The sequence below is a fragment of the Adiantum capillus-veneris genome, chromosome 13, assembly GCF_014529385.1.
Source record: "Adiantum capillus-veneris isolate H3 chromosome 13, ASM1452938v2, whole genome shotgun sequence".
In the NCBI taxonomy this organism is placed as follows: domain Eukaryota; kingdom Viridiplantae; phylum Streptophyta; class Polypodiopsida; order Polypodiales; family Pteridaceae; genus Adiantum; species Adiantum capillus-veneris.
In genome coordinates this window covers 113,053,615-113,066,621 of record NC_140943.1, presented here as the reverse complement: position 1 = coordinate 113,066,621, position 13,007 = coordinate 113,053,615, and the positions used below count along the sequence as shown (strand labels likewise).

The 13,007-nt window shown below is 46.0% G+C and overlaps 1 protein-coding gene across 2 annotated transcripts in view; it reads right to left on the bottom strand.

The window, feature by feature from the left end:
* The window catches only part of LOC147444673 (putative glucose-6-phosphate 1-epimerase), a 53,130-nt gene that overhangs the window by 31,576 nt on the left and 8,547 nt on the right, over window positions 1-13,007 (bottom strand). Inside the window, exons 2-4 of one of the 2 annotated variants that reach the window (XM_086527206.1) lie at window positions 10,196-10,270; window positions 9,853-9,909; window positions 9,607-9,770 (exon numbers count right to left, since the gene is read on the bottom strand). In XM_086527206.1, coding sequence (XP_086383332.1) covers window positions 9,607-9,770; window positions 9,853-9,909; window positions 10,196-10,270 — 296 coding nt within the window. Of the gene's footprint in view, window positions 1-9,606; window positions 9,790-9,852; window positions 9,910-10,132; window positions 10,271-13,007 lie in introns of both variants that reach the window. The other variant, XM_086527207.1, reaches the window with a different exon arrangement.

Here is a 13,007-nt window from a genome sequence, read left to right as displayed (position 1 = left end):
AAAGCATCTTTCTGCGTACTTGGTTTTTGCACGTGAAGTGTCAGATTGTGATGAATCAAATTTATATGTGCTAGATAAAGAAAGGTCGATGTTTTTACAACAGTATGGTGATTGTTTTTCCGATTCATTACCGTCTCAATTACCACCAGAGAGACTCGAGGACCATGCGATAGATTTGGTGCCAGGCAGTAGCCCACCAAATAAGCCTCCGTACAGGGTTAGTGCGGCTCAGCAGAAAGAGATAATGGGCCAAGTACACGAGCTGTTAGAAAAGGGGCTGATTCAGCCCAGCTCATCCCCATTCTGTTCTCCAGTGTTGTTGGTGCAGAAAAAGGATGGCTCATGGCGTATGTGCATCGACTACCGTGCACTGAACAAGAATACCATCAAGAATAGGTTCCCTATACCTAGAATTGATGATATTCTGGACAAATTAGAAGGAGCAGCTATGTTTAGCAGGATAGATCTAAAGAGTGGGTACCATCAGATCCGCATTAGATTAGAGGATGTGCAGAAGACTGCTTTTAGAACAACGTTTGGCCTTTACGAATTTTTAGTGATGCCCTTTGGTCTCACAAATGCTCCTGCTACGTTCCATAGGATGATGGACAGAATTTTCCGTCCACACCAGCAGTTTGTTGGTACATTCTTTGATGACATGATAGTCTACTCAAAGAATGAAGAGGAGCATAGGCATCACTTGGCCATTGTGTTCAAAGAGCTACGCAGTCATAGGTTGCTCATCAATGCAAAGAAAAGTGAATTTTTTCTGGAAGAGATTCATTTTCTCGGACACATTGTCTCAAAGGCTGGTGAGAGAATGGATCCTGCTAAAGTTGAAGCGATCAAGTCATGGCCAGATTTGAAGACGGTGCACGATGTCCAAAGTTTCTTGGGACTATGCTCCTATTACAGAAGGTTTATCCGAAATTTCGCTGAGATTGCTTCACCTTTACATGCTCTTCAAAAGAAGGCAGTCACCTTTAGATGGACACAGAAAGAGATTTCAGCTTTTAATCTCTTAAAGGAAAAGATGACTTCAGATCCAGTCATTGTGTTGCCAGATCTTAGGAAGTCATTTGTGGTCCAGTGTGACGCCTGCGGTAGTAGCATTGGTGCAGTGCTAATGCAAGATGGCAGGGTAGTAGCCTATGAGAGTAGAATCTTGCAAGGGCCTGAAAAGCCTATGCAAGTCTATGAAAAAGAACTGCAGGCTGTGATTCATGCACTCTTAAGTTGGAAACACTACCTGCTAGGTGCAGACTTTGTTGTCCAAACGGACCATCAGACCTTGCGATACTTCTTGACACAGGCAAAGTTATCTGAGAAGCATATGCGATGGGCAAATATCTTGTCCATGTTCCACTTTCAGATTGTGCATGTGGAGGGCAAGAAGAACGTTGTGGCTGATGCCTTGTCAAGGAAGCCACAAATTTCAGCTGTGTCAATTCCTTATCATCATGAACTTGATGATATGAGGGAACAGTATGCAAATGATGAAGATTTTGCAAGGGTCTTCGAGCAGCCAATGGATGGACAACGCCATGAACACTATCTTCTCAAAGATGGGTTCATGATGATGCATGGCAGATTGTGTGTCACAAAGCCATTGCGACGCAAAGTTATGGAAGAGAGTCATGTCCCACCGTATGCAGGGCATCGCGGTATCGATGCTACAGTTAAAGCGGTTGAGACATTCTTCTACTAGCCTACATTGAGAAGAGATGTAGATGCCTTTGTGCGAGAATGCCTAATTTGCCAAAAGGTCAAGTTTGACAGGCAAAAGACACCGGGGTTATTGCAACCACTACCTATTCCACATAAACCATGGGAAAGTATTGCTATGGATTTTATCTTTGATCTTCCGAGAACGCAGACAGGAAACGATGGTATTTGGACCATCATTTGCAGATTCAGCAAGCAGGCTCATTTTATTCTTGTCGGGAAGAAGATAAAGCCAGATCAGATGGCACGCTTGTTTATGAGCAATATTTTCAAATATCATGGCATGCCACAGTCGATTGTTAGCGACCGTGATCCACGCATGACAAGTTTGTTCTGGAGAGGCTTGTTTGAGAATATGGGCACAACGCTCAAATTCTCTTCGTCATTTTATCCTCAAACAGATGGGCAAGCAAAAGAGGCAAATTCTACTGTCCTAGATCTGCTAAAGTGCTATGTGTTTGAGCATAAAGGAAAGTAGTATTTGCCATTGGTGGAGTATGCATACAATAATACAGTGCATTCATCAACTGGCAAGGCACCGTTTGAGATAGTTGAAGGTGGCAAGAAAGTTCCTCCCATACTGCATACAAAGGACAAGATATTTGAAGCAGATAAGTATGTTCAGGACATGGATGAAATGTACAAGAAGGTCAAAGTGGCCTTAGAAAAGACTCGGGCAAAGCGAAAGAAAGCAACTGATCGTCACCATCGTGAAGTGGTATTTTCACTTGGTGACTGGGTGCTTCTACGCTTTAAAAAGGCAAGGTTAAAGAAGATGAAGGGCAAGGAAAGACTGTTTCCAAAGCTCAGCATGCGTTACTATGGGCCTTTTCAAGTGTGCGACATAATCAGTGATGTTGTATATAGGCTGAAATTGCCTGACAGTTGGAAGATTCACAATGCGTTTCATGTGAGTCTTCTCAGACCCTATGTGGGTGATGTGCCAGAGGATATGCCAGCTGAAGATCAGCCAGAAGTCGAGGAACTTGACGAGATCTTGGTCCCGGAACAGATTTTGGCACATAAAGAAAGAAAAGTGAAAGGCAAGGTTGCTAGGCGTTACTTGGTGAAGTTCAAAAACTATCCACCAATGGATGCTAAGTGGATGGAAGAAGCTGAACTTGCAGAGTCACCAATTGTGTTATCACTTTACCTTGAAGCCTTCGATTTGCAACCTACCTTGACCCCTTGACTTTCAAAGCTACATAGATTGTCAGTGGGACAATGGCTTCTGAAAGAAATGTACATGGTATTTAAAGTGAGCTCAAATGAAAAACCTGTTACATGAATCTTAGAGCTGTACAGATTGTCAGTTTGGCAATTGCTCTTATGGAATGTCCAAAAGTTTGGTTAGTGCTATAGAAGTGAGTATTTCTTGTCAGTTTGTCAAGGATACAGTAATTGCTTCTATTAAAGGGTACATGTGTAACTGCATTCTTAAACTGTCGGTTTGGGTATGCTCGAAAGTGTTACTGGGCCCAACGTGTACTATAAGACAGTGGCAAAATGTGTGCCTACCATTTTGTCATTGGAAAGTTAGTGACTCAAAGCAATGGCAGAGTGCAAAGCTACCACTATGTCATTGGGACAGGGTTCACACGCAGGCAATACATGTGTCGACGAGGTGTTGAATACAACAAGGTTGACAATGAGCATATATGTGTCGTACATATGTCGACAGGTATTGAATACATCAGTGTTGACTGTGAGCATGTACGACATAGATGCAAACGAGGACGTTTGAGATTTCAAGAGGGGGGTATGTCACCAACGTGTGACTACTATCTATCCTTTTTGTTGATTTCTTTCTTATTATTTATTTACTTTCACTTTTTGGAAACACCCCTCAAGAAATCTAACTGCCCTGCATTGCATAGCTAGTGTGGAACTGTCAAGAGGGAGTCCACGCCCGAGGGCAAGAGAGCACTAAGGTTGGACAAGGACTATGGTTAGCCAAAGTGGGGTCATTGACTAGCCAAAGTGGAAATCCTTTGCTACAGAGGCTACATTTCAGTTTTGGGTGTGGCTGCACTGTACAAAGCGGGTCAGGTGACCTAGAGAGATACAATGGCAGCATCTCCTAAAATTTAGGGAACTGCTATTTTGGGACCTGAAAATGTGTTCGCGTCATTACCTCCGAAATGACAAGGGGAACATTTTATTACTCTGCAGTGAAGTCAACCGGGCAACCGGTCGGGAAACTTTTAGGCGGCAACCCCGAAACGAGAAATAGCTTGTAAATGAGCCAAGTGGCACATTTTTGTGCACTTTCCTCATGCAACAAGAAGTGGCGCTGAATTTATAGCTGGGAGGCTCATTTTGCAAGTTCCTGTCACAGGTTAAGAGCTATGGAGTGCTTCCTTTCCCTCCTATGTACAGTGCGGTGCCAGGAGTGATGCCCTGCACGCTACGCACTGCCCTCTCTCCCCCCTATGGCAGTATGTTATGCCCCTCTAGTGGGCTTTTCAATTGACCAATGTACAGTTGTGTGGGTTCATGCGCGATTGCCGAGGCAAGAGCCTCTTGCACAGGTACGGGATCAGCTAGCGGCTAATCCCCCGCAGGTACAGGTGAATTCGGAGAGGTTTCACGCCAGAAATCTCGTCCGATTCAAAGGGCAAGTAGCCCTACACGTGCGGGAGCTCGAGGACTTGCTATGGATGCGACAGGCACGCGAAACGGAGCCCGAAACAGTAAATTACAGCCTGCTGTGTATTTTTGCAGGTTTAGGGTTTTGGCCCTAAACGGTCCCTAATACCCCCAGGAGGTTCGGGGACGCGAGGGGCCCGCTGTACAGGTGATCTGGCGCATTTTCGGGGCTGAAAACAGAGAATTCAGCGAGCTGCAGATTCTCGCCAGGTTTCACAAAGTGCCCATATGCGTCAGGAAAGTCATTCAATGCGTGGGAATACTGACTGTGAACGGTCCTAGTACAATTATGCTGCCGAAATGGGGCCGGAACAGTTGAAATTCAGCCAAGCTTTTGCAGGGCAGCTTGTAGGGAACCACAGCGTTTATTCCCTCTTTTAAACAATAAAGAAATACCGAAAGGGGAGCCTAAGTTAGGGGCCAATCTGGTGTCGGTCTTCTCATACAGGTGCATTCTAGCAGCCTGTATCCCTTTCCCCTTTGTTGTGTCTTGAAAGTACAAGTAAAGTGGGCGACTAATTAAATGGGTGAAAGCAAATAAGGTTTAAGTCTAAGGTCTACCGCCCTTTTCTAAAAGTAAAGGCCGGTTACAAAAAGCTGGATGGATGCATTGATCCTGCCATACCTCCCACGGGCGTGGACGATGAGGTGGGTGTCGGGTCCGCGAAAGAAGCATCCTCCCAAGGCAGACAATGTACTCACAGAAGGATAGAGGGGCTCCTTCATAACTCAACGAAGACCACTGCCACTCATCAGGATCCCAGTCTAGCTCAAAAGGGGCTTACCTTGCCAAATCCACAGTCTCCAAAGTGATGCCTCCTCAATAGTAAAAACAGAGTCCACACATGATCTCCTCCAGAAGCAATCTACCACTCTTAACAGGATGCCAATGGGCAGTCAACTGATAATCAGGTGGAACCTCACTCTGATGTGGCGTCCATGATGGCCAATCTCAGCAATACTAAAGACTAGACTCCCCTGCTAAGCAACAATCGGGTCTCATGTTTGAGGATCGAAGTACACCCACCATCCTTGATGAGAAGGTAAAAGAGTTTGTCCCCTGATAAAGGCATGCCAGTCATGTGGAATGGCCTCATCAATCTCTCTCTTACGAAGAGCACCCCCTCTACGGATCTAGTAGGTAGCGCCAATAACCTGTGCCCCAACCAAGGAAGCATCTGACCAATGGTGCAAAGAGCATGCTGCCCGTCATCCCATCTAGCCGAGTCAATGTGAGTCCTCTTGCCAAGTTGACGGCCTTCTGAATCTATCACATGCATTCCGTACAAATGTCTGCCTCGCTACCTCCTTGACACAAGAAGGCGGGCATCGAATCAAGGCAAGACGCAATTCTTGCCAAATTCATAGCAAGCCAAATGGGACGTATCCAATGGTGCATTTGTGAAGATGAACCTGATGGTCGGGTGCGACAGAGTCTAGAGATCCAAAACGAGGAGACGTATGTGACAAAGCATGGTGCCAAAACTGTTTCCAAGGCTCTACCCCCTGGAAACAATCCGCGTACTATGAGCTTCGCAAGCAATGCCTTGCTCTGCATCTCAGGAACAATAATCCCCAATCTTCCCTCCTCTCTTGGAAACATGATTGTGTCCCAATGGACTCATGGACGAGTATCAGTAGAACCATCTAAGCCACCCACAAAGAGTTGCGTACAAGGCACCTTAATCACGCCATGATGCCAAACTGAAAGTTCCTGCAGGATGTGGTGAACCAAGCCGTCGCAAGAAGAGCCTGATTCACCACAAGGGCTCTGCTAGCTAAAGATAAATGCAAGGAAGACCAATGGCAAAGTTTCTTCCTAACGGGCGCAAACTGTTGCTCAACTGACACATCTATGCCGACATGAAAACCCAAATAACTGCAAGTTTGCCCTCTAGGTAGCCAAGTAAATTATCACATGCATCCCACTGACAATCCTCTTCCACTCCTACAAGAAAACCAAAAGATTTGTGCCAATTTATGAGAGCACCACTGGCCAAGCAAAAGGTAGCAAGAGCATCCCATAGACTGTCCAAGGTGGGAGTGTCATTTCGTACAAAGAGCATAGTGCACTCTTCATCCAACAAATCTGGAGTGTCAGCCAAAGGCATACTAAGACCTTTCAACTGAGGGGTCCTGTGCTGCAGGAATAGAGACATGGCCTTAATAAAAAACAGAAAGAAGTAGGCTGCCTGGGGACATCCTTGTCGGCATGAGCGCGAGAGAGGAAAACACCCAATGTGGCCTCTAATCGTGAGAGCACTCAAAGCAGTTCGGTATAATACAGACACACCTTTGATCCACTACAAGGGGAAACCCATCCTTTGAATAGTGCCCTCCAAGAAACCCCAATCTACTCTATCATAAGCCTTCTCAAAATCAAGAAGCACGAACACTATAGGCTGATCTATCTCACGAGCCCACTCAACTGCCTCATAGAAAGCGAAGATGTTATCCAAAATACACCGGTCCTGCACAAAACCCGTCTGTGACTCATGGATGAGATCGGACATAAAGGGTTTCAAGCACATAATGATCATGCGAGCAAAGATCTTATACACGCAAGACATGAGAGTGATCAATCTCCATTATCGGGTTGAGAGCTTCCCAGAACTGCAAAAAGAACTGTCGAGTCAACCCATCCTCTCCAAGACAAGAGGCACCATCTAGGCCAACCATTGCATCATGCATCTCCTGCATAGAGAAGAGTGCTAGTAGCGTACAACACATAGCATCTATAACCATAATCTGTACACAATGTCTGTAACTCACGCTTCTTGCGAAACAGGCCTTGTCGCCACACGGCAGCTGTCTATCTCCAAGCCTCTAAAGACGCAGTGATGCAGGTACCCAGATGGAACGTTGGATCTGTAGAACCAATGCGTGTCCAAACATCCTGAATCAAATGAGACAAAAAAGCATCCTCTAGTCAAGTATGCGTGATCCCTGTCTAGGCATAGAGGGGCTCTTACCCTTTGCATTACTAGAATCGCACCATAGGTCAATATACAAGAAATATGGAAAAACCCTAAACAATTTACCAATGACATCATACGGAAAAACACACATACAACCACAAGATGCATCAATCGTAAGATACAATCAATCGTGAAGATGTCTGTTGGAATAAAAGCTACACTCATTGTGGGAAGCCTACACAAATCTGCCAAAAGCTTTGTCCACCTCTGGCAGTGTAGCGAAACCGTGTAGTCCAATGCTAGAAACCAAAATGATATGATGTATCTACTATAAAAACCATCTTGTAGCAGCTCATAGAAACCATGCGACTGAAAAGTCCCTATACTAAGGCTCGGGAAAACATAGTTTGCTTTATCCAAAACCTGCTCAAATCGAAATATGGTCACCTCAAATTTCCACACCCCAAATTTCAAGATTTTTTGTAAGGGATCTAAAGCCGGCTCCATTAAATCATTTTCCCGAGCCCTGCCTATACTTTGCCTCCAAAGTCATGCCCATCTACAACAACTGGAAACGTGATACACCAAGGGAGGGAGGACGTAGATCTCCTACAAAGCAATATTGTAAGAATAGAGAGAGGAATCCACTATAAAGGCCAAGGTACCAAGATGAAGCTCTCTGACCATGCCAGCTTATCCACAGCATCACTAATCTGTGAGAGAGCTCTCTAAAGTCTATGGAATTGCTGGCCTCCACCATCGCCTGTTCCGGTAATCTCTCTCTCTCTCTCTCTCTCTCTCTCTCTCTCTCTCTCTCTCTCTCTCTCTCTCTCTCTCTCTCTCTCTCAGTCCGAGATAACCAAGCTCATCTGTCAGGACTTGACTCAGCTAGACACCAGGAGGACATGGATACAGCCAGTACAGGAGCTGGGCAGGAAGATAACTTTCTACAGAGAGCATCTTCTCCAGCTTACGGAGGACGGTTTTGTGACAAGGCCCAGATACATGGACACCCACTTGTCTCATGGGATACAATGTGCTATTGGCCAGATACACACATCTTCACACCAGCTGCGGATCGAGACTGAGAGATAAAGCGGAGTACTAGCAAAGGCCAGGACATGCCCCCTGTGTGACATGGAGCCTGAAACAGAGTTTCACTACACATGCCACTGCCCTGTCTACTACGAGATACGAGGCCGCTTCCACTGCTTGTTCAGAGAGGGATTTCGACCACTCTCCAGAGTCATGCGGTACGAGGATCAGAGATGCCTGGGTTTGTTTTTGCTCGAGTTGCGTAGACACAGAGAGCCTGACGAGAGGACACGCTAGGTAGTCTCGGAGAGAGATCACAGACTTCTTTAGAGCAGATACTAGACACCCGGAGGAGCTACCACCACAGCACAGCTCGTCGCCTTACACAAGAGGCACACTGATTGATCTAGCGGCCGAGATGGGGAGATCCAGACGCCCACGACCGCGGAGGACTACACAACATCGACGGAGACTGCATCAGAGGATCCGGATCACTTTGGCCCGACTTGCATGACGTCCGGTCAGACTACTGACCATGGAGGAGATTGATGAGATCCGCCACCGACCAATGCTGGATCTCTTGTGATTTAGCTATCCCAGCTAGTTGCTTAGTTCACACCTAGCAGTTTAGGATTCCATAGCATAGTATTTTTATTTTGTCATTTTGTTACTCTGACTCTATATCAGATCCACCACATTGTAACTTTCTGGTCTCATAGGTCACTTTGGCCTTTTGAATGTTAATATAACATTTCATTTCATCTCTCTCTCTCTCTCTCTCTCTCTCTCTCTCTCTCTCTCTCTCTCTCTCTCTCTCTCTCTCTCTCTCTCTCTCTCTCTCTCTCTCTCTCTCTCTCTCTCTCTCTGTGTGTGCTGCGAGAGAAGGGGCTGTATTCTGTGTACATAAGAGACCTCTAGGGATTCTCAATGGCCTATCCCCATTTTTCTTCGTTGGGCCAACATTTTGGATCGCATATCTTTCCTCTCTATTGGGGATCTCCCCCTTTTCACACTCTTGGCCGCACATAACTTGTGTTCTGGCTGGGCATGCCTGTGGGGGCCTCAATGTGCTGGCAGGCAAAAATGATCATTTCCATTCATCTTCGACAGCCTGTGGGACAAGACTTTCGTATTATTTTGCATTACCCTTGCCTTCACTTTGTCAACTTGGTGAAGTGAATTCTATTTCTTTAACTTCCTCCATTTCTGACCTAGAACAAATTTAACCTAGCTGATTATTTCACTACTTTTTTTTAGATAGAAGGTTTCAGGCTTGTACCTGTGGTTCCAAATCTTTTGATCTTCATTACTAGATTGTTTCAATATAAGATCAATGCTCGCCTTGTTATCACCGGTTGGTGGCAAAGGTGCAGGGTCTGGATCAATAGCCCACAATCTGTTACGGGCAAATCCATGTTGCTCTGTCACACCAAAGTTGCTGAACTGCAAAACCCGGAGGGCACTGCATTCAGGAAAAAGGTGCATGTCAATTATCTTAAAAACAAGTGACCAAATTATCTCAGACCTGTGGGAAACTAATAGGAATTCCCCCTCGAATAGCCTTTGGAGGCTTGAAAATTGCCTACACAATCATTGACACTTAACTTAGTGGTCAGCTGAGTTAAACGTACCATGAAGGACCATGGCCTCATTAAAACATAAACCGACCAGGGACATATGCATGGAAAGTCTGCCAACTTTAAAGCAAGGACACATATGCAAACACGCACACAAATCATGCCCCCCCCCCTTCCCCCCCAAAAAAAAAACAAAAAACACATGCGCATGTACACAAAAAACATAACCTGTCATAGCTTTCTACAACAAAGTTCTGTGGAGGAGAGCAAATAATGTAGCTGGTAGAAAACCTTAGAGCTCGTGAATAGCAAGTCTTCCCCACGTTCATTCTTCCATGCTGTGACCTGACCCCCATGCAGGTGCACCTGAGAGATGAAATCACAAGCTGTGAGAGCATCATACACACATTTAAAGCAATGAGGCAATTGAATCAGTCTCATATAACAAAATCTAGCACCACATGCAGTACTATTCAGGAACGTGCCTATTAAATGCAGCTTCCACCTTCCCTTTTATCCTTTGTCCAAATTCAAAACTCTCTAAGATCACACACCATCATTCCCCTCCCCCAAAACGCTATGGTTTCCTTTTATCTTAAAAAGGAACTGAAAATAATGACCTTTAAAACCAAGGAGCGACTGACAAATATCAACATGCTGCACTAAGTACATTTAGAAATTGTGTCTGATCTTACTGGCTTGATAGAAATTTTCCTCCATTTGTTGAAATCCATACATAAGCCCTCCTCCACTAAATGGCAGGCTGCGATTGATACTTGCGTTAAAGTTTCCTTAAGTGTCATGAAAAATTTCATTAAGTTTATACTAATGACTCACAGGTTTGCAAAAAGGATATTTTACCTCACAAGTGTGTTCAAAAATTTTGACTTTCATCAAAGACGCAGATCCTTAAGTCGTACCTCTTTTTGTTTAAAAGAAGAAAAGAAGCTTCTACTAAACTCTAAACTGAACATCTTGAGGGCACCGTCCCCAAGATAAAAGCAAAGGTTTGATCCCAAAATCTCAAACTCTCAGATCTCCTACCATATACATTTTTATACCCTCCCAAGAGGTGGAAAATTCTCCTCGCATTGTGTCATGACAATATCTCTGTTTGGCTACATGAAGGAATAACAATATCCTCACCGACCTAACAAGGCTCTATAGAAGCACGACGTATAGCTGCCAAAGAAGAGGAAACAGCTACAAGTGGACCCTAAACTATAGAATACTTGCGTCCGTTGAAAATTGGGGAGAAGCACGTATGAGAGGAAACGAACACAATGTGAGGGGGTGTTATGTCCGCTTACAGGAGAGGGGATCCAGCCTACACGCCATCGGGATGGGCATCCAGTGTCCAGGCGGACGTAGTGTGAACCCGGCCAGTGTGATCGGCCATTATTATAAAAGCGAGGCCAAGGCCTCATTTGTAGTTATCGACCCTCACTGGCAGAGTGCCGGTGGTTAGCCCGTGAGGCTAGGAGTGTGCGAAGTCACCTCGAGGAGGTGAGGCCGGGTGGGATGGGACGCTCGATCTTACAGGTGCACGCCTACATCTCGGACGCTGGTCCAAGCACGAGGGAGCTACCGGATGGTGGCTATGGTCGGGTGGTTCGTGCCTGCTGCTCCAAAAACGCTAGGGCTGATCCTGCTGTTCTGCTAACGCTAGGGTTGATTTGTGATCTGCTGTCGCGAGGCTGCTGCAAATGCAAAACACTGGGTTGGTTCTGCACTTGAGGCTTGGTTCCTTGGCTGAAAAACGCTATCTCCTACCCCGGGGGGGTCTTGCTGAGAAGGTGCATTGTTGGACAGAGGTCCCTGCTGCCTCTTCTGCCAGAAAGTGCTAGTGCTAGTTTTCTTATATACTTGCTTGTCAAATTGCCCTACCCAGTTTCCCAACAAAAGTCACTTAATAATAATATAAGTAAAAAATGGCTAAAATAAGAATGATAGGTCCGTGCACTGTAAAAATGCTCCTGAGGGTTCTGACTGAAATCTGATGGTCATGCTGTGTGCAACCAGAGAATATGCATCTACTCTAAGTGCCTGGGCATGCACGGTCTGCAAACAGACTCACAAAAGTGCCAGACATTTTCTAATCTGTCACGTGACACATCCAACCCTATGTGTCCGTGGACAAGCTACAGCATGATCAAGGTTCAGTCAGTCCAATCAGTCTAGATTAGAAGTGATCTGGCACTTTTTGTGAGTCTATTCGTAGACCGTGCATGCCCAGTCACTTAGTATCAGTGTTACCAGGGAACGGACATTTCGGGCCTTGGAACGCCGGAACGGCGTTCCGGCCGGCCGGGATTTTCTGGAACGCGTCGGAACGGAACGGCGTTCCGGCTGGAAATTGTCACCGGAACGGGCTGGAACGGACCGGAACGGCCGGAACGGCCCCGACGGCCATAAACAGCAGTTTTTGAAATTGAAAAAAATGACTGTTAGGCAGCCAACGACCATTTTCAGCAGTCAAAAAAGTATATAATGCCCCCCTCCTCCCCCATTCTTCACACACTCATCAAGCCTCAAGGCCCATTCTCCCTTGCTTGAGCCTTGCTCTCAACTCTCAAGCCAAGCTCATTCTCCCTAGCTTGCTCTCAACTCTCAAGCCATAGTGTGGCGCCGCGGCATGCCTCAAGGCTCAAGCTCTCAACCTCTCTCTCTCTTGGGCTAACTTCTAAGTTCTAACCCTCAACTTTCAAGGCTCAAGGCTCAAGCTCTCACGGAATCAAGCGGCAAGCCTCTCTCTCTCAATCCCTCTCTCTCTCTCTCAAAGTTCAAGATCAAGCTCTCTCTTTCACGGATAATCCATCATCCATGGCCTCTTCTTCTCGTTCAACCCCCTCCGTTCATGCGGGCAACACTCAAAAGGCGAAGGAATGGTCGTGGTGGGATGAAGTGACCTCGGAGGGCACCTTGTCGGCGGCGGGAGGTTCTCGTGCATGGGGATGCAAGCTATGCTCTTACACGCGGAAAGGGGGGCATGACAAAGTGAGGGCACACTTTCTTCGAGTGCCGGGACATGAGGTGAAATTTTGTGCCAACGTAACCATCGAGAAGAGGAAGGAGCTCGAGGAAAAGGATCGGCAATTCAACC